Genomic DNA, 22030 nt, shown 5'->3' with positions numbered 1-22030 from the left:
TGTTTCTGGCCCCTCATAATCTGATCTAGCTAGGCTTAGGGGGTGGGCATTTTGGGTATAATTAATTATGAGTTGCTGTCCCTCGATGTTCCGTGTGTTTCCCCATTTTGAGATGACTTTTGTAAAGTATAACATGCCTGTATATACGTTGGTTAGTCCTGTATTATGATTTGTTTTTCCCTCCCATGTACTTTATTGGCTTACATTCAATTTGTTCTTTTATGCAATAAAATTTCATTTCGTTTTCATTAAACCTGATCTATAGAGTATTCTCTACATTGTAGTTCCTGCCTCAAAGTCCAGTGTAAAGAACCTAAGGGGCGAGTGGGTCGAACCGCTCAAGGTTTTTACTGTGCAAGAGAGAGAGGCCTCTAGAGAGAGAAACCTCTGCGATCTAAAAACCCCTTACAAGCGAGAGGGCGATGATTGCTGCCAATTCTCTGAAATATGTATATTTAGATTCTGGACCCCAGGTTTTTGCCTTAGTGGACCCACATTCAAACTACCCTGCTTTAAAAGATCCACATCTAACCTTCGCGCCACCATCCCCACTAACCCCCATTTGTAACTCGAAGAAAAAAGTTGCAGAGATATGGGGAAAGAGTGGGGGAGTGGGACTAACTGGATTGCTCTTCGACAGAGCCAGCGCAGACTCGATGGGCTGATGGCCTCCTCCTGTGCTGCACTATTCTACGTCTGGGTCTGTTGTAGACTAATTCATAGAGATTGGTTGCTATAATTAGTCAAGAACTCCATTATCATTGTATCATGTGACTACCAGGGTGGTAGACGACAAACTAGATGGACTGTGGTCTTTTTTCCTCTAGCAATTCCTATGAATGCGTGTGCACTCAGTATTCATGTCATTGTACTGTTTTGGGCACACACACACAACCCCAATGCGTAGAGTCAAGACTCAATCATCTTACTTTAGGCTCCAGCACCGGGAATCGCCTCACCGGCTCTACCAATCAGCCGGCGTAACTTCAGCAGAGGATGATCAGCAACAACCTCGGATAAACTGTGTTAACAGGGTTACCAAAGTTATGGGGGTCGATCGGGAAACCCCGCCACCACCGAGGAAATTCCTGGCACAGATGTCATGCACACATTCCAAGTAGTGAATAAGGTGACGCAAGGAGGTTAATGTCCTCCGCGGTTCTCCCGCCCGACTGATTAACGGCTGAAATCCAGTTTATGCATATAAAAGGGGTTTCTGAAGTTACAGTGAGGGAGAGGAAGAAGCCCTGTGGAAATTCACCTCCACCCCACAGATCTTGACCAGTACAGGTTAATATAATGCTTTGAGACTCCATAAATTGCTTATAGCATTGCCACTACTTGACTCCCTGCATTGTGCAGTTCACAATACTCCCTCCAGACACAACCCATGCTGGAGAAGAAAACAATCCCTTATTGTCTTCTGGAGAGTCTTTCACAGTTGAAGTGGGCATTGTACAAAAAAATTCAGATGCCCAGAATTCCCCATGACTGATACTCCAGTGACAATATGGTGAACAAGGAGCGAGATGCATCAAGAGCAAAACTAACTGCAAATCCAAATAACACTGGCCAAACAATGGATACAAAACAGTCGAGTGACGGGCACTCAGCTTGAAGAGCTGCCCCAGACTCAGTCACCACTTTAGCTCACCTGCTTTCAGTCAAATGTGAAACCTATGCTAGGGAGTTAGGAAACACCTCTACACGCAAAGGGTGGTAGAGGTTTGGAACTCTCTTCTGCAAATGGCAATTGATGCTAGGTCAATTGTTAATTTTAAGTCGGATATTGATACATTTGTTAACCAAAGGTATTAAGGGATATGGGCCAAGAGCGGGTATATGGAGTTAGGTCACAGATCAGCCATGATCTCATTGAATGGCAGAACAGGCTCGACGGGCTAAATGGCCTACTCCTGTTCCTATGCTACAAGCTGCACTACTCCAACTCTCTCAATATTCATCCATGTTTAAAATAGAAGTCACTCATTAACCCACAGTTCACACGAACACCCCTCAGTCCACCCATTTTGCAACCCTTGCCAGAAAGGTATCATACTGCAATGTGGTTGGCTGCCCTCCTGAAGGAGCCTGCATGATAATGTATTTCTTTGCTTGTGTATTATTTGACTAAGTTGGTCCCTTAGTGTGTAGCATCTATTTCTCATTTGAGGAAGAAGTGTATCAATTCACCTTTAACATTTTGTACAAGTCCATTAAACCAAGGTTTGAGTTCCTGAACCTCATCTATTATTCAATGGAAAATTACAATATTTAGGATACCTGAAATACTTACATTTATGTAGCATCTTATTGTATCAAAACATATTCAAAGTGCTTTGCTTAATTATTTCTGGACTGCGGTGGGTGTTATGTAAGTGAGCGGTTCTCAAACACAGCATCAAGAGGCTCACAACCTCATTTGCCCCTCAATTTGGCTGTTCCAGAAGAATTTTGAAAATCGTGTTTGATCTACACAGCACGTGGCTGCTGTATTCAGGAACTGGCTCGGTTGAATAGCGCTCCCACTGCTGGGGTTGAAGGTTGTGGGTTCAAGTCCCTATTCCGGAGACTGTGTGTAATCTAGATATACTGCATCACATCGGTACCGTCCCGAGACTGGGCTGTTAAACAGTTCCTGTTTATCAGATCCTATCGCATTATTAAATAAACGTTTTATGCTTCTGATGTCGGTCATCATTTCTCCTGTAAGCAAAAAGCTCCACAAATTAACGATGGGACGCTGCTGTTGCACAACAGCATCTGCTGGCCGCTATCTTAGGTTTTCAGTCTGTGAATCCTGAAATTTCTGTACTTGTTGCCTTATCACACTGTGTGTGTTTGTTCTAAGCTAACACATTTTCTGCAATGATTCCTTTGGGGAACTGGGAACATAAAGGGCCTCTTCAGAGTGTCAGATCTCCCACATAGAAACGCTTGAAAACCACTCATTTCGCAACAGCCTCTGCACTCCAAAAATAATTCCTTCACAATCCTGTTGCTGATTAAACCCAATGCTTTCTGCATACAAATGCCGTTTTATTTCTTAAACTTTTTTTTAAAAAGCACATAATTAACTGCGTCTGAATTCAGGGAGGAAAAACCAAAAAACTGAAGTTCTCTCACTAGTGACTGAGCCACGAGTTCAACTATAAAGAACATACTGCCAGCCACATGTACTGTCTGACATCCTCTTGCTTTCAGAGATTTCCCACAATTAATTTTTCTGCAATTCACCCAAATCATTTTTCAATTTTTAATAGATGTTAACCAAGGCACCAGTGGTTTAAGAGGTACATTTTTAAAAAATTTGTATATGGGATGTGGGTGTCGCTGGCAAGGCCAGCATTTATTGCCCTCGAGAAGGTGGCGGTGAGCCACCTTCTTGAGCCGCTGCAGCCCGTGTGGTGAAGGTACTCCCAACAGTGCTGTTAGGGAGGTAGTTCCAGGATTTTGACCCAGCGACGATGAAGGAACTGCACTATGCTTGTCAGGCTGGTGTGTGACTTGAGGGGAACTTGGAGGTGGTGGTGTTCCCATGCGCCTGCTGCCCTTGTCCTTCTAGGTGGAAGAGGTCGCAGGTTTCGGAGATGCCGCCGAAGAAGCCTTGGCGAGTTGCTGCAGTGCAGCCACGGTATGCCGGTGGTGGATGGGGTGCCAATCAAGCGGGCTGCTTTGTCCTGAATGGAGTTGAACTTCTTAAGTGTTGTTGGAGCTGCACTCATCCAGGCAAGTGGCGAGTACTCCATCACACTCCTGACTTGTGCCTTGTAGATGGTGGAAAGGCTTTGGGGAGTCAGGAGGAGAGACACTTGCCACAGAATACCTAGCCTCTGACCTGCTCTTGTTGCCACAGTATGTGTGTGGCTGGTCCAGTTAAATCTTTGGTCAATGGTGACCCCCAGGATGATGTTGGTGGGGGATTCAGCGATGGTAATACCATTGCCTGTCAAGGGGAGGTGGTCATTGGAGATAGTCATTGCCTGACACTTGTGGCGCGAATGTTACCTGCCACTTATCAGCCCAAGCCTGAACGTCGTCCAGGTCTTGTTGCATGCGGGCATGGACTGCTTCTTTATCCGAGGAGTTGTGAATGGCGCTGAACACTGCAGTCATCAGCGAACATCCCCAATTCTGACCTTATGTTGGAAGGAAGGTCATTGATGAAGCAGCTGAAGATGGTTGGGCCGAGGACACTGCCCTGAGGAAGTCCTGCAGCAATATCCTGGGGCTGTGATGATTGACCTTCAACTACTACAACCATCTTCCTTTGTGCTAGGTATGACTCCAGCCAGTGGAGTGTTTTCCCCCCGATTCCCATTGACTTCAGTTTTACTAGGGCTCCTTGATGCCACACTCGGTCAAATGCTGTCTTGATGTCAAGGGCAGTCACGCTCAGCTCAACTCACCTCTGGAATTCAGCTCCTTTCTCCATGTTTGGAGCAAGGCTGTAATGAGGTCGGGAGCCGAGTGGTCTTGGCGGAACCCAAACTGGGCATCTGTGAGCAGGTTATTGGTGAGTAAGTGCCGCTTGATAGTACTGTCGATGATACCTTCCATCACTTTGCTGATGATTGAGAGTAGACGGATGGGGTGGTAATTGGGTGGGTTGGATTTGTCCTGCTTTTTGTGGACAGGACATACCTGGGCGGTTTTCCACATTGTCGGATAGATGCCAGTGTTGTAGCTGTACTGGAACTTCCAAAAGGCATTTGACAAGGTGCCACACAAAAGATTATTGCTTAAGATAAAAAATCACAGGATTGGGGGTAATATTCTGGCATGGAGAGGATTGGCTATCTAACAGAAGGCAGAGAGTTGGGATAAATGGTTCATTCTCAGACTGGCAATCAGTAACTAGTGGTGTTCCGCAGGGGTCAGTGCTGGGTCCCCAACTCTTTACAATCTATATTAACGATTTGGAGGAGGGGACCAAGTGTAACATATCAAAGTTTGCAGATGATACTAAGATGGGAGGGAAAGTAGTGAGTGAGGAGGACATAAAAAACCTGCAAGGGGACATAGACAGGCTAAGTAAGTGGGCAGAGATTTGGCAGATGGAATACAATACTGGAAAGTGTGAGGTTATGCACTTTGGCAGGAAAAATCGTAGAGCAAGTTATTATCTTAATGGCAAGAAACTGGAAAGTACTGAAGTACAAAGGGATCTGGGGGTCCTGGTGCACGAAACTCAAAAGGTTAGTATGCAGGTGCAGCAAGTGATTAAGGCGGCCAATGGAATGTTGGCTTTCATTGCTAGGGGGATAGAATATAAAAATAGGGAGGTATTGCTTCAGTTGTACAAGGTATTGGTGAGACCGCACCTGGAATACTGCGTACAGTTTTGGTGTCCATACTTAAGAAAGGACATACTTGCTCTCGAGTCAGTACAAAGAAGGTTCACTCGGTTAATCCCGGGGATGAGGGGATGGACATATGAGGAGAGGTTGAGTAGATTGGGACTCTACTCATTGGAGTTCAGAAGAATGAGAGGCGATCTTATTGAAACATATAAGATTGTGAAGGGGTTGGATCGGGTGGATGCGGGGAAGATGTTCCCGATGATGGGTGAAACTAGAACTAGGGGGCACAGTCTTAGAATAAGGGGCTGCTCTTTCAAAACTGAGATGAGGAGGAACTACTTCACTCAGAGGGTGGTAGGCCCATGGAATATGCTGCCCCAAAAAGCTGTAGAAGCTACATCATTACATAAATTTAAAACAGAAATAGACAGTTTCCTAGAAGTAAAGGGAATTAAAGGTTATGGGGAGCAGGCAGGAATTTGGACAGGAGTCTAGGTTCGGATCGGTCATGGCCCTGTGGGTAGCGGAGCGGGCCCAGGGGCCGTGTAGCCTGATCCTGCTCCTATTTCGTGTGTCTAATTCTGTTAGATTCAGGAGATGGTTCTGTGATAGTGGATTGGCGGTTAGGATCAGATCAGCCACGATCTTATTGAATGGCGGAGCAGGCTCGAGGGGCTTATTGGCCTACTCCTGCTCCTATTTCTTATGTTAACAGCCTGGCTAGAGGCGCAGCTAGTTCTGGAGCACAAGTCTTCAGCACGATAACCGGGATGTTGTCGGGACCCATAGCTTTTGCTGTACCTGTGCGCTCAGCCGTTTCTTGATATCACGTGGAGTGAATCAAATTGGCTGAAGAGTGGCTTCTGTGATGGCGGGGACATCAGGAGGAGGCCAATATGGATCATCCACTTGGCACTTCTGGCTAAAGATGGTTGCAAACGCTTCAGCCTTGTCTTTTGCACTCACGTGCAATATTCAACAAAAAATAAGTTTCGCTGGAAAGAGGCATGGATCACAGCTCAGGGACAGATAAACGAGTGTCTGCTCTCATTGAGTGGAGACTGTGCGACAGAGGGAAAGAACGTACCCCTTTTACCCGACACACTGCAGTTTTTCCATGGTTACTGCATCATAAATCAATGGTACAAGCATGAATTTAGGACTATATATTTGGATTTCTCATACCTACAGTATTTTAGTACCCCATGAATCATCATTCAGGATTAAAACATTTGGTGGTTATAGTTCCCTGAAGTTTATAATTTAACAAAATTATATTTAATTTTCAGTGCAGCATTTTGAGTGTCACCTTCGATTGAAAATCTATTCAGCTACTCAAAACCGAGTCTAAACCTGTCACACTCCGCTGATGAAAATAAACGCCTTAAGTATGTAATTTCACTGTTTCGGTTCTTGGTTTTCATTATTTCAGATGCCACCACTTCGTATTTTCACAAGCGCACGTCCACCAGTTGGAGCAGATGTTCAGAGGCTGCTATATTTAGCACTAGCCGCCATTGCCTTTTTGGGTAAAGTAACAGAATCCCTTTCCAGTGGGAAGATGTCAGGGTCGGGACTCGGGAAGAGAATCAGATGGCACAGTGCCATCAAATGAGCAGACACATGGTCCATTCCCCTCCATCCACATTGCCTCACTGCTGTGGGAAGGTACTGAGCAAAGACCAGGCATTAACCAGAAAGAGAGAGAGAGCGCACGAGCGAGCGAGTCAGCAGCAAGACCTAGTCATAAATCTCCCACCCCTTGAAAGAAAACCAAAATTGTTGAAGGGCTTAGGAGCAAGTTGTCCACTTACTCAGGTTCAAGAGGGGAATGGATTAGCACAACCTGTACTGGCAGCCAACAGAGGAACAGAAGGGTCTCCAACCCCCACCCCAAACTCCATCCCTATCAACCCCCAATTACACGATGCTAGAGCACGATGTCTTTTCATTTTGTTTGCTTGTCTTTACTCCAGATCAACTTACTCTGGACTTTGTGCTTTTAGTTCATTCATGTCACAGCACACTTGAAGGAACGTATTAAGTTTAATTAAAAACCAAGTGTAATTGTACCTGAGGCAGCCGACTGCATGCGAGGTTCTTTCTTACAAATCCATTGCGAATAGCAATATTCAAACTGAACTTGCGTTTAATATTTCCTCGACTTACAACTAATATTGGAACAATACAGTATGAAAGGAGAGGAAGTGTTCGGAGCTCTCCAGCACAGGACTCCACACCGGCAGTCACACAGAAATCAGACAATGACAGTCGTATCTCACGAAAGGCAGGTGTGGGTCCCAGGAAGTTAGCTGGAGGAAGTGACAGAACAAAAGTGCAAAATCCAAAACATGGTGCACTCTTGACCAACTTCATCTGGTAAAAATTTCCCGTCGTTCCAGGACTGCTGCACGCCGAGAGCGTGGCAACGGACCGCACACGTTCTCAGCTCACACTGGCAGTATTCGTGGAACAGGCCTTCGCTTCCCTAAACTGTGCCGTGGAAGAATGACAGCAGGGTAAACGTGCAACGGGAAGTCAATCAGCGGTTACAACGAGGGTGAGGCCGCCTGTGCACAGTACAGCCAACGCGAGACGAGGAACAGACGAGTTTTCTTTGGGAGCCAAACTTTTCCATGGGAACAAATGGAGGCAGATGCAAGAGCGAGTCCGATGTATTGTGTGCTTTGTTTGGTATGTAGGAAAGAAACCACTTCCGATAAAGTTTCTGCCAGTTCTAGCACTGCAAGGACAAGCCATGCTCGTTCTGGAGAATTTCCACCGTGGCAGTAAATGCACTGTTCGGGGGGGGGGGGGGGGGGAGAGAAAAAAATCAATTAGATACTTGTTCAGTAAACTCCTACACGAGGCAACATCTTTGCAAAACAAAATTCTATTAAAAATAGTATCTACTTTTACTGAGTCATAAATAAAGTTAGGCAAATGACCCACTAGCCACTTAAACTTGAATGTGCAATGCCGCCCCGCAGGAGGGGTGCTGCCACTCAGCTACCAAGAGTATGGGACCTCCAAAATCTCCCTCAGTCGGGCTCCAGCACCAGCCCAATAGGGCTCCTGCTCCTGATTACTATTCAAAGTAATCGCTGACAAAAAGTGAGGGTATGTGGACATCGGATAAGGCAGGATGGACCTGTATTTATACAGCGCCTTTCACATTCTCAGGAGGCCCAAAATGCACTTCACAGCCAATGTGTTACTTTTGAAGTGCAGAAACTGTTGTCCTGTGGGTAAATGAGGCATCCGAATTGCCCACAGCAAGATCCCATGAACAATATATAAATTAAAGATCACTTAATCTGTTTTGGTGTCGTTAGTTGAGGAAAAGATGTTGGCTAACATACCGGGAGAACACACCTACTTTTTGGATAGTGTAATGGGGGATCTGCACTATTCACCTGCACAGGCAGACAGGACTTTGGTTTAATGTCTCATCTGAAAGTCAGCACCTCTGGCAATGCTGCACTCCCTCATTGGAGTGTCAGCCTAAATTTTACACTCAAGTCTGGAGTGGGACTTGAACCCACAACCTTCTGACTCAGATGCAAGAGTGCTACCAACTGAGCCAAGCTGACCTGGAATTGTTTTGACTGTGATATTCTCTAGAAAAACAGCCCCCATCAACACTTTGAAGGCTCACACTTGCAAGTGTGACCATCTGGGCAAGAGAGAGGCTGGTGCCCGTGCAACTCACTCAGGAGAGGAGGAGCAAATGGGTAAAAAAAAGCAAGAGGGTCGGTAACCAAAGAATACAGATTTAAGATAATTGGCAAAAGAACCAGTGGGGAGATGGGGGACACTTTTTTGTAATGCAGCGAGTTATGATGATCTGGAATGCACTGCCTGAAAGGGTGGTGGAAGCAGATTCAATAGTAACTTTCAAAAATAATTTGGATATATACTTGAAAAGGAAAAATTTGCAGGGCTATAGGGAAAGAGCAGGGGAGTGGGACTAATTGCATACCTCTTTCAAAGAGCTGGCACAGGCACGATGGGCCAAACGGCCTCATTCTGCGTTATATGATTCTATGAGAAAGATATTATCCAAACATAAAAAGGGATACTTACGAACCACGCCTGATGATGCTGTATTTTCCAGGTGTGGCCAAGTTAACCACCGTTGATCCCATCCGACATTCAGGGCTCATCATATTACCAATAGGCCCACCATCGACAACAAGACCCAACAAAGGCCAAATGTCCCGAAATTCCTACAGATGTTTGGGAGAAAATTTTTCAAAGGTCAGATTTCTTTTCTGCTCGTAAGTTTCAGCTGCGTAAAGCAGTTAGACAAGCAGAACAGTTGACATCAGTAATGAACAGGAATTGGGGAGTGCGTCGCTGCAACGCCGATTCACTTTGGCGGCCTGGGTTCAAGTTTAGCCTAGTCTGAACCAAGCAAAATCTGGCACAAGGCTTAATGAAACGGGGTATGGTAGCATAGTGGTTAGGGTACTGGACTAGTAATCCAGAGGCCTGGACTAATGATCCGGAGACATGAGTTCAAATCCCACCACGGCAGCTGGGGAAAAACCCATCTGGTTCACTAAGGAAGTCTGGCCTATATGTGACTCCAGACCCACAGCAATGTGGTTGGCTCTGAAATGGCCTAGCAAGCCACTCAGTTGTGTAAGGCGGATCACCACCACCTTCTCGAGGGCAATTAGGGATGGGCAATAAGTGCTGGCCTTGTCTGCGACACCCACATCCCATGAATGAATTTTTTTTAATTTTTTATTTTTTATTGCAAAACTGCCCAAACTTTGAGACTGAATGACTAGTCCCATTCAGCAAAGGCAACATCTTGGTACAGCTGGAGTTCTCTTTGAAGGGAGCGACAGTCATGGGAGGTTTACACTGCAGCAAGCCGTACAATTTCCCAACCGCGAGGAATGGACATTGACATGGAATGTCCAAAATTGGTTTTAGCCCCCTGTACAAACATCCCTTAACTTCATAAAGACAAAACTCACATAAATCTGCCCAGGAAAATTACTGGAAGAGTAGGTAGTGGGAGATATCACAAGTAGTCCATGCATACACTGCGAAAGGCATTATACACTGAAAACTTCAAACTCAGCAGAGAATCCCACAAGAAACTCGTGAGAAGAGAGTCGCTCAATCGGTTTGCTGGATTTTTGTTTTTAAATTTATTGGGGCAACTATAGTCGATGCAGACTTAGGCATTAATAGTTCAGAGCACATTTGCTTCCACAGCCAGAGTCAGCAGAGTGAAAATTCTGTAAGACTTTAAGTGAGTTATGGGTCGATAACAAGGCGGCACAGATTTAAAGTGATTGACAAAAGTACCAGAGGCGTCATGAGGGAAAACTTTTTTATGCAACGAGTGGTTAGGATTTGGAATGCACTGCCTGATAGGTGAATACAGATTCAATAGTAACCTTCAAAAAGGGAATTAGATAAATACTTGGAGAAAAAATTGCTGGGATATGGGGAAAGAGCGGGGGAGTGGGACGAAATGGATTGCTCTTTGAAGGAGCCGGCGCAGACTCGATGGGCCAAATGGCCTCCTTCTGTGTTGTACTGTTCTAGGATTCTATGATTGTTTCCCTTATCCGTACTTATGTCACCAATGTTTCGTTACAGCCTCTTGAATAACTCAAGTCGTTGCCTCCAGTACACTACTCAGAGACTATTCCAGGTATTAATCACTGTGTGAAGAAGTGCTTCCTGATATCAATCCTGAACTCAGGAACATAAGAACAGGAGTAGGCCACTCAGCCCCTCGAGCCTGTTCCACTATTCAATTAGATTATGGCTGATCTGTACCTTAACTCCATTTATCCGCCTTAGGTCTGTAACCCTCAATACTCTTGCCTAACAAAAACCTATCAATCTCAGTTTTGAATTGTTCAATTGACCCCCAGTCTCAACAGCTTTTTGGGGAAGGGTTCCAGATTTCCACTCCCCTTTGTGTGAAGAAGTGCTTCCTGATGTCACCCTTGAATTACCTAGCTCTGATTTTAAGGTTATGCCTCCTTGTTCAGGACTCCCCCCACCAAGGAAATCGTTTGTTTATCTACCCTAGCAAATTCTTTAACCATCTTAAACACCTCAATTAGGTCACCCCTTAATCTTCTATACTCGCGGGAATACAAGCCTAGTCTATGCAAAATGTCCTCATAATTTAATCCTTTTAACCCCGGTACCATTCTGGTGAATTTGTACTGCACCCCCTCCAAGGCCAACTTATCTACTACCAATTCACATCCATGTCCCCTTATTCTGCAGTTATAGTTTAATTTGAAATAGTGCTCTGGATTAACATTTCTATTCTACTAAGTATCTTATATACTTCTCTAATGTTCCTTCTCATTTACCTCCTTTCAAGACTGGAGAGTCCAATTTTTTTCTAACCGTTCCTCAGAATGCAGCCCTCCGACACCATCAGCCACAGAGCCCTTCTCTACACCCCTTCCAGGGCTCGGATATTGCCTGTTCACCTCAGGTGATCACAGCTGAGTGCAGAATATTGCCTGGGCCGCTGGAGCCTGCTCCACTTGGTCAGTTCTACCTGCCTCTCCTCCCACCGCCTCAGCTATTCATTCATTCACGGTGTCCTGTAAATGTCTAATTTCTCATTATGTCTCTTACAGTCTCATGTTTATATCACTTCTGTGCCTGGGGAAATGGAAAGGAGGGCTACTGATAGCTTTCCAATGACATCTGCAAGAAAGTGCACATTTAAAGACAGAGTCAAGCTCATCAGCCACCACCCCCCCGTGGTCAACACCCACTGTGTCATAAGAACATAAGAAATAGGAGCAGGAGTAGGCCAATCGGCCCCTCGAGCCTGCTCCACCATTCAATAAGATCATGGCTGATCTGATCCTAACCTCAAATCTTCTATCACTCTCCATCCCGCCCGAACCCATGTGATCTCCCGGGAGGGGCGAAAAACCAGATTAAAAAAACCAATGGCCAATTTGGGAGAAAAAATCTGGGAAATTCCTCTCCGACCCATCTAGGCGATCGAAACTCGTCCAGGAGATCACTCTGTCCCTATATTTTCTACAGTACTTACCTTCTGTAAAGGCGATCTCCACCCCAGCCAGGAACAGGAATAAAACCATCTCCTGAAATCTAACACAGAATTAGAACACAAGAAGTAGGAGCAGAACCAGGCTACACGGCCCCTGGGCCCGCTCCACTACCCACATTCTCACAACGGCAAAGAGTCACTTGAGCAGTACTGGAAGGCAATCAGTACCTGAGGAACAGTGTTGATCCAAAGACACTGATTTCAGAAATGAAAAAACATTAATGGGAAGACAAGTGAACAGTTAGAGCACCCAAAACAAATCTCAGGTAATTTAACAGTGGTGACTGGTAGTCAGCAATACGCACCTCCGTGGTCAGAGTGTTGGTCTGAGAGCTGATGTTGGCACTCGTCAAAGCCAGCGGTTCACCACACGCCTGTGCCAGCTTCTGAATAAACGGATGCTTTGGAATGCGTACTCCCACCAACTGCAAGAAGTAAAATGGACAAGTTGGACAATATTACATCATTCGGCATCGCAAGGTAACCAAGGAACTAACGGCAATCGTGATGAAATAAAATCAAGTAGCAGGTGGTTTGAACAATGGCTCTTCTATTCTGGTCACAGTTTGAGTTTAGTGGCTCTTCCATCAGCATAGAACAAAGCCACCTGATTAAACAAAAAGCACAATTAATTCTTACTTCAGTGAAAGGATTCAAATCTTTGTTCAGCTCATCTGACCGCTTAAAGATCAACGTTACAGGTCCTGGCAGGAGATCTCTTAACACTTGGTCAGAAACAGTGACCTTGCAGTATCTGCGAAACCAAAGAAAGTCCTCAATTCACAAAATATTTCCAGACTAGTATTTTCAATATTACCAAATAATAGTGGGTGGGTAATCTATTAAGAATATAATTTTTAGGAACAGCAAAAGGTCCAACAAGTCACCTTTTTAGATCGATCAACCCCATCTAAGTAAGCTTGCAGGGAACATAAAAACTAACTGTAAAAGCTTCTATAGATATGTGAAGAGAAAAAGATTGGTGAAGTCAAGCGTAGGTCCCTTGCAGTCAGAATCAGGGAATTTATAATGGGGAACAAAGAAATGGCAGACCAATTAAATACATACTTTGGTTCTGTCTTCACAAAGGAGGACACAAATAACCTCCCAGAGATGTCAGGAAACATAGGGTCTAATGGGAGGGAGGAATTGAATGAAATCAGTATTTGTAGGGAAATGGTGTTAGGGAAATTGACGGCATTGAAGGCCGATAAATCCCCAGGGCCTGATAATCTACATCCTAGGGTACTTAAGGAAGTGGCCCTAGAAATAGTAGATGCATTGCTGGTCATCTTCCAAAATTCTATAGACTCTGGAATAGTTCCCATGGATTGGAGGGTAGCTAATGTAACCCCACTATTTAAAAAAGGTGGTAGAGAGAAAACGGGGAATTATAGACTGGTAAGCCCGACATCGGTAGTGGGGAAAATGCTAGAGTCCATTATAAAAGATGTAATAGCAGAGCACTTGGAAAACAGTGACAGGATCGGACAAAGTCAACACGGATTTACAAAAGGTAAATCATGCTCGACTAATCTACTGGAATTTTTTGAGGATGTAACTGGTAGAATAAAGGGAGAACCAGTGAATGTAGGGTATTTGGACTTTCAGAAGACTTTTGATAAGGTCCCGCATAAGAGATTGGCATGCAAAGTTAAAGCACATGGGATTGGGGGTAAGGTACTTGGATAGAGAACTGGTTGGCAGACAGGAAGCAAAAAGTTAGAACAAACGGGTCTTTTTCCGAGTGGCAGGCAGTGACTAGTGGGGTACTGCAGGGATCGGTGCTAGGACCCCAGCTATTCACAATATACAGGAAACTTTGTGCTATCCGGCACCGACGGGACCGAGCTGTTGCCGTTCCCTCAAAACTGCCGGACACACCAGCGTTAATGTTGAAGCATACGGAGATTTTGAGCTCCGTATCTGGCAACAAACTCTGTTGCTTAGCAACAGCTTCTAAACAGTCGGCCCTACCTTGCAAGCGTCTCTGTAGCTTAGCAACAGCTTCAGCGAGACCTTGCAGAGCTTGACTGTTGAGAAAAAAGCAACGAAAAGAAAAAAAACCTAACGAAACGGCTCCTGATTTTTGCTGGTGGCTCGAGCATTCCGGACAGTTAACCTCCAGATAAACCAAAGTTTCCTGTATATTAATGATCTAGACGAGGGAACTAGATGTAATATCTCCAAGTTTGCAGACGACACAAAGCTGGGTGGGCGTGTGTGCTGTGAGGAGGATGCAGAGAAACTCCAGTATGATTTGGACAGGTTGGGTGATTATACTGCATCTGCCATATGTGGATAAATGCGAGGTTAACCACTATGGTGGCAAAAACAGGAAGACAGATTATTATTTGAACGACAATAGATTGGGAAAGGGGAAGTGCAACGAGACCTGGGTGTCCTTGTGCACCAGTCGCTGAAGGTAAGCATGCAGGTGCAGCAGGCGGTTAAGAAGGCAAATGGTATGCTGGCCTTCATAGCGAGAGAATTCGAGTACAGGAGCAAGGATGTCTTGCTGCAGTTGTACAGGGCCTTGGTGAGACCACACCTTGAATATTGTGTGCAGTTTTGGGCACCTTATCTGAGGAAGGATGTTCTTGCCATGGAAGGAGTTCAGCGAAGATTCACCAGACTGATACCTGGGATGGCAGGAATGACGTATGAAGAGAGATTGGGTCGATTAGGCTTATATTCGCTAGAGTTTAGAAGAATGAGAGGGGATCTCATTTGAAACTAAGGATAAGGGGTAAGCCATTTAGGACAGAGATGAGGAGGAATTTCTTCACCCAGAGAGTGGTGAACCTGTGGAATTCTCTACCACAGAAGGCAGTTGAGGCCAACTTATTAAATATATTCAAGAAGGAGTTAGATATATTTCTTAAGGCTAAAGGGATCAAGGGATATGGGGAGAAAGCAAGGACAGGGTACTGAATTTGGATGATCAGCCATAATCTCATTAAATGGCAGAACAGGCTCGAGGGGCCGAATGGCCTACTCCTGCTCCTATCTTCTATGTTTCTATCTACCCACCCTTTCGCCATCTCTTCCAATCCTTTCCCTCTCCAAGGGCACATCTTATTGTCTCTTGAGCCCATTTACACTGTTCGCTTCCCTGATAATCTATTCCACAATTCTATTACCCTTTGGGTTGCTAAGTTCTATCGATGTCCCTCCTTGCTCCTAACCATCAGCCTGTGTCCCTTGGTTATTAGAATATTTCATCGATCGTACTTAACAATTTGCTTTGGATCAACTGTCCATTCTTTTATAGTCTTGAAAACTTCAACTAGGCCATCTCCAAAACTCCTCTTTTCCAAAGAAAAGAGCCCGACCTCCTTAAAATTGTCCTTGGAAACTAAATGGAACCTTTAAGAATGTGACATTAATTATGGACAGGAATTAAAGAGCAGCCTGTGACCACACAGATTCACATACCCGAATACAATGAAATATCAGACAGCATTTTTAGGTTCGGTCTGTTCTGCACTTGAACTCACTTATAAATATCTTCGACACTTCCAACACAAATAGCTAAAGGCTTGTCCTCATTCCGTCCTTTGATTTCATAAATCCTTTGGATTGCTCCAGAATTCTGTGCCAGGCAGGTGATTCCGTAGATCGTGTCTGTCGGAACTCCCACCACCTGACCACTCTGGAGAACTTTCACCGCCTCTGTTAGGACCTCTTTCCAATCTGGGGTGAAGAGAACAGTTGCACATTGAGCTGTGGATTAATCACTGGTGAAAACAAGCAGGTAATCAGATGCATGTTGGAGCCAACATCCTTGTACAGTGGCATCCTGATAACCCCAAACATATAGAAAAGTCAAGGCCACAACCATTCAGCCCACTGAGGCTCGCCTCGCCAGTGTTCCAGCTCTCTCGGACTAGCACCCATTGGGTCCTCAGGTCTTTCTCCCTTTCAAACAGGGAAGGAAACAAGAGACTTGGTGCTGCTCGTGCTTCCAGAACAATCAATCCACTCAAGTCTGCAACAATGCAATGATATACAGCAGGGGTTCTCAACCTTTTTGCTTCCAAAGCCCCCCTCTCGTGTTATAAAAATTCCGCAGACCCCCGTAACACAAGTTTTTTTCTGTATAAAAATTAGTTATTAATTATCTCTTCTCCTTACCTAACAAGTTATAACAACAACAACTTGTATTTATATAGTGCCTTTAACATAGTAAAACGTCCCAAGGCGCGGCACATGAGTATTTTAAGACAAATAATTTGACACTGATCCACGATTCCAGACAGTTAGTGCCAGTGCCTGGTCAAGGCCAGTGCTGGAGGACACCGGGGTTGAAAGAACAAAGACACTAGATGAACTACTTCTGTAGATTACTTCGGTTTGTAGCTTAAGTTGTTGCCCAGATTCAAAACTGAGTAATGAACCAAGTAATAAAAAATAAAGTCTAAAAGGTATACAGTATTAAGGTTTTTTTTTAATATAATAAATATTTGGCTAAATTTTGATACAGGACATTCCAAATTCTCTTACATACTGGCTGAAGATCTAGAAAAGGATTTTCTCCTCAAAATAAATTGCCTGATTACACTCCTGTGAAGCAACTTGGGGCGATTTTCTATGTTAAAGGCACTATATAAATGGACGTCGTTGTGCTCCTCAATACAGCACAACCTGTAAGGGAGGACAATGCAAACTACAGATCCTTCCACTAACAACCAACTCCGTGGAGTGACTGTCCAACACAGGGCCGAGTCACTTTAATGACATGTGGGACTGTGCTGTGCCAGCCACTGAACTCCTACATGCCATCACATCACTTGTGTTCTCTCTTTCTACACTGCATTCTAGCAGTCTACCCGAGACCTCTCACAACTCAAACCAAGGAGAGTCACTGGATCGCCACTGCTAAATCTCCATCTGATGGCCTAGCTGACAGCCTGATAATAATGCACTGTATCTACACCTTTTTATTAAAACAAATTAATATTTTATGTTTCGACATAGAGAACATAGAAAAGTAGGAGCAGGAGTAGGCCATTCAGCCCTTTGAGCCTGCTCCGCCATTCAATATGATCATGGCTGATCCTCTATCTCAATACCATATTCCCGCTCTCTCCCCATACCCCTTGATGCCTTTTGTGTCTAGAAATCTATCTCCTTCTTAAATATATTCAGTGACTTGGCCTCCACAGCCTTCTGTGGTAGAGAATTCCACAGGTTCACCACCCTGAGTAAAGAAATTTCTCATCTCAGTCCTAAATGTCCTACCCCGTATCCTGAGACTGTGACCCCTCGTTCTCAACTCCCCCCCGCCCCGCCCCAGCCAGGGGAAACATCTTCCCTGCATCCAGCCTGTCTAGCCGTGTCAGAATTTTATACCTTTCAATGAGATCCCCTCTCATTCTTCTAAACTCTAGTGAATACAGGCCTAGTCGACCCAATCCCTCCTCATACAACAGTCCTGCCATCCCAGGAATCAGTCTGGTGAACCTTCGCTGCACTCGCTCTATGGAAAGTATATCCTTTCTTAAGTAAGGAGACCAAAACTGCACACAGTACTCCAGGTGTGGTCTCACCAAGGCCCTGTATAACTGTAGCAAGACATCCTTGCTCCTGTACGCAATGAAGGCCAACATACCATTTGCCTTCCTAACTGCTTGCTGCACCTGCATGTTTGCTTTCAGTGACTGGTGTACAAGGACACCCAGGTCCCTTTGTACATCAACATTTCCCAATCTATCACCATTTAAATAATACTCTGCCTTTCTGTTTTTTCTACCGAAGTGGATAACTTAACATTTATCCACGTTATATTGCATCTGCCATGTATTTGCCCACTCACTCAACTTGTCTAAATCGCCTTGAAGCCTCTTTGCAGCCTCCTCACAACTCACAATCCCATCTAATTTCGTGTCATCAGAAAACTTGGAAATATTACAGTTGGTTCCCTCATCCAAATCATTGATATATATTGTGAATAGCTGGGACCCAAGCACTGATTCCTGCGGTACCCCACTAGTCACCGCCTGCCACCCCGAAAAAGACCCATTTATTCCTACTCTCTTGTTTCCTGTCTGTTAACCAATTTTCAATCCATGCCAGTATATTACCCCCAATCCCATGTGCTTTATTTTTTCACACTAACCTCTTATGTGGGACTTTATCAAAGGCCTTCTGAAAATCCACCCTCCCTGAATTTTTCAATCCACAGTAAGAGGCACAATGACCTAACAGGTTAGATAGGCAGTTTCTTTCTGACTGGTTATTTTAATAGAAAATTGCAGAAGACCATATTAGCCATTGTGCAGAGTTAGGGATCTCGCAACATGGTGATACAGCAGCACATCACAAAATGCAAAGAAAAACATGATAATCGTAGTCTTTCTCCCATTCAAACGGGGCAGATGAACAAAAGGCTTGGTGCTGCTAGTTAAAGTTTGCAACATCACAATGATATGTGGGACTAACTGGATTGCTCTTCGAAAGAGCCGGTGCAGACTCGATGGGCCGAATGGCCTCCTTCTGTGTTGCACAATTCTATGATTCGATATACAGTACTGCAAAACGTGTGGATCAAAAACCATCATAGCCCTCCCCCCCCAACCCTAAATCTTCAATCGAATGGATCAGATATCACGTGAACCTAGTCACCAACTCCACTCTGCTCGAATACAAGCTCAGGCCCACGCACGCAAATCCTACTGACCTCAATATTTCAGCTGAGTTTGCAAAGTCCTTGTTGTTCATGAGTGATTCTTCATACAGATTGCTTAGAATCAAACATCTAGCTACCAAATAGAAGTTTCATTAAATACAGAAATCCTGCTGTACATTTCAAAAAGAAAATTTACAAGTTGATTCTTCATCAATTCTTGTATTTCTTTTCCCCCCATCCTTTTTCTACCAAGTTTCACCCCTACCCATCTCCCAATGACGTTGATCCCTTGCGAGGACATGAGCCCACAGGCAATAGGTGTCACCTTGTGAAAGGGTGTTTCAATCACAAGAAATGCTGCGGTCAAGCCCAATCCTGTCTTAACCCAATATCTGCAGACGTACACCTCCAGCTGGCATCCCTGCTCAACCTCTTCCTAAACCTGCAGTGCTGAGACAGGGATTGAACCTGGGGCCTTCCTAGAAGACGGCGACTTGCATTTATATAGCGTCTTTCACAACCACCGGACGTCCCAAAGCGCTTTACAGCCAATGAAGTACTTTTGAAGTATAGTCACTGTTGTAATGTAGGAAAAGTGCATTTGCAATTTACCTGATGGGTTAACTGGGCCATAGAATTGTTCTCTCTATACACACCAGCTATCCAAAACCTGGGCTTTTTAGAAGCAGGTTCCAGGGTTACAGTCACAGCACTGCCCCAGCCCAGGTCACCTGGACACACCTGCAATTCTCCTCCCCCCTCCCTGGATGATGCAACCCGCACACATTGCCCAGGCTCCCCTCAGTGGCCTAGGCCGGAACTGCAGCACCCCGGCAACAACGCGGCCTGGCGCCCGGGGGAGGAGACCGGGCCTGAAAAACCTCGCACCACAGTTTAAACCGAGCCCGAATAACCCAGCACTAAATGGGCGGCAGCTCGCACTGCCATTTCCCCGCTTACCTCCTACTCCAGCCCGAGGCTGCGGCTCGAGTCCAGGCCCAGCTCCGGTTCCGGTTCCGCGTCCAGGCCCAGGCCCAGCTCCGGGCCCGACTCCAGCGGGCGGCAGCCAGAGCCGCCGGGCCTTGTGCAGGAGGTTGTCCGCCTCGCTCCTCATCAGCAGCGAAGCACGCCGCACCATAGCAACCCCGGCTCCCGTCCCCCCGGCAACCGCCGGCATGACTGACAGCTCGCGCGCCGCGCGTCACTTCCGCAATCAGCAGCCTGGTTGCTGGAGTGCGACTTGGTTACCCCCACAATCTGCTGACATCAGAGTCAAGGGAATGGAAAAAGCTCAATCTAGAATATTACTTGCAATTAAATTGCAGCACTAGAACAGGCTAAATTTAGGACTGAGTTCTTCTTCACACAAATACATGGATTGGGCTTCTAGATACAATCCTCAGCACTGAGCCAGGGCTAAGTAACACCTGTTAATTCAGTTCTTTTCACCTGCTGGGCAAAGTGACTCCTCCAAATTGATGAGAATGTAATGAGCAAAAATATTTTTGAAAACTAAAATAACAGAAAAATAGAAATAAACGCTCAGCTAATTGGAAGCATCGAATTTTGAAAGTGGTCGTGAGCTTGGTTATCCTTTGAGAAGATAAACTTCCATTCAAAATTTACACCCGACGTTAATAACAGTTTAATCTAACCTGAGTTCGATTCAGTTGCTGTGCAGGTACAGCGATGGGGAATGCTGTGATGTGCTCTCCCCAACATGGCTGCTGCCAATCTCTCTCGTTGGGTGTATCTTTATTTGCAGCCCAGTTTCAGTGTTATCTTAGGCAGTCCCTCGGAACCAAGGATGACTTGCTTCCACATTAAAAATGAGTTCTCAGGTGACTGATGAGTCCAATGCGGGACCTACAGCCTCTGTTTCAGTGTACTGCTGCAACCACAGCCCAGAAAAGAGAGGCTCTATTCCTAGTGTCCGCACATGGCGGCCTGCTCCAGTTAGTAATCTAACCAGCCCATCAGGTGTAGCATGGAATGGAGAGCTAGTTTGAGTGCAACCTTGGAACATGTTCCAGCAGCCAGAGAGCAAAATGGCAGCTGGTCAATCTGTGGTTGTTCGCCCATTTCCCCATATCCCATTCACTTTGCAGTTTTGGCAAAGTGCTCTGCATCTTTCAAAAACATCTATTGTTTTTATACAGTAGTTTGTAATCCAACATGGAAAGTTAAATGAATAACAGATTTATTATGGTTGTATTCAGGTAACATTAAGCAACTCACTGCCACTCCTAACGACCTCCTATTTTCCTGACAAATTCCTCCAAACTGTTTACAACCAGTGAACTGAAACATTGACATTTACTGACATCTTTGCAACAATGTGCCCGCGATTCAACCCCTGGAACACGCCTGGGTGATCAGAGACCAGAACGCTCCGTGGCTTGGGGCACCACAAGGTATTGGCGGTTTCATCGAGTTAAAACTTACAAATTCCCTGGTTCCCATTTTTAATTTGAAGAGGCCATCGTTTTTTTTTATATAAAATCAGAGGCTGACTTTCTTCAACCAAATAACGACACTCTGTTGGACACGACTAAAGTTTGAATGTGCAATCCACCCAAACTTTACGGTTGTCATTTGATTTTTAATTTAGGCAGTCGGTCTGTCATTTTATTGGTGGTGCTTGAAGTTGTTTCAATAGTAATAATTTCTAGTCAAAAATAAATCACCAAAGGTGACTGGTGTTTCTCCCCAGAAAGAGACAAGGGAGGAGATTTGTGATGCGCTGATGATCATTAAATGAGGGAGTTACTGGACACTTGGGAGGTACCAGAATATTCCAAAAAGGGGGACAAATCAGACAGAAGCAACCAAAGACCTATTGGTCTCACTTCCATTCTGTGTAAAATAATGGATCCAATTATTGTAAGTTATCTGGTCCACAACCGCCATTCATAGGTCCGGGGTGCGTTGGATCCACGCGGAGTGTCACTCCGACTGATTGCCGCTCTTCCGCGGCCTTGTGCCTGCAGTGGGGAAAGAGTTAAACTGACATCG

General features: G+C 45.1%; 1 protein-coding gene across 3 annotated transcripts; it reads right to left on the bottom strand.

Moving 5' to 3' along the window:
• Positions 1-7434: 7434 nt before the first annotated feature.
• On the bottom strand, positions 7435-20752 carry yrdc (yrdC N(6)-threonylcarbamoyltransferase domain containing). 3 transcript variants are annotated; one of them, XM_085962409.1, is made up of 6 exons: positions 20671-20752; positions 15885-16080; positions 13024-13138; positions 12690-12809; positions 9390-9532; positions 7435-8101 (listed from the first exon to the last, which is right to left on the bottom strand). In XM_085962409.1, the coding sequence occupies exons 1-6, from the start codon at positions 20735-20737 to the stop codon at positions 8041-8043; spliced, it is 702 nt and encodes a 233-aa protein (XP_085818535.1). In that variant the 5' UTR covers positions 20738-20752; the 3' UTR covers positions 7435-8040. The 3 variants fall into 3 exon arrangements, with proteins under 3 accessions (XP_085818535.1, XP_085818533.1, XP_085818534.1); XM_085962407.1 differs by lacking the exon at positions 20671-20752 and adding an exon at positions 19976-20279 and having other exon boundaries at positions 15885-16110; XM_085962408.1 differs by lacking the exon at positions 20671-20752 and adding an exon at positions 19976-20274.
• Positions 20753-22030: the final 1278 nt, after the last annotated feature.

Source organism: Somniosus microcephalus, chromosome 20 (genome assembly GCF_052327205.1).
Source record: "Somniosus microcephalus isolate GS21.2 chromosome 20, FLI_Smic_1.0, whole genome shotgun sequence".
NCBI lineage: Eukaryota > Metazoa > Chordata > Chondrichthyes > Squaliformes > Somniosidae > Somniosus > Somniosus microcephalus.
Note: the sequence above shows the minus strand (reverse complement) of the source record. Positions and strands in the feature narration are given on the sequence as shown.

What these genes read in the sequence shown, in the direction of transcription:
- yrdc (XM_085962407.1), bottom strand. Translation starts at nt 20,192, where the DNA reads ATGCCGGCGGTTGCCGGGGGGACGGGAGCCGGGGTTGCTATGGTGCGG. An exon ending in AGTGTCGAAGATATTTATAA is followed by an intron (nt 13,139 to 15,884) that starts GTGAGTTCAAGT and finishes TTGGTTTCGCAG; the next exon opens with ATACTGCAAGGTCACTGTTT. An exon ending in CCAACACTCTGACCACGGAG is followed by an intron (nt 9,533 to 12,689) that starts GTGCGTATTGCT and finishes AAACATCTGTAG; the next exon opens with GAATTTCGGGACATTTGGCC.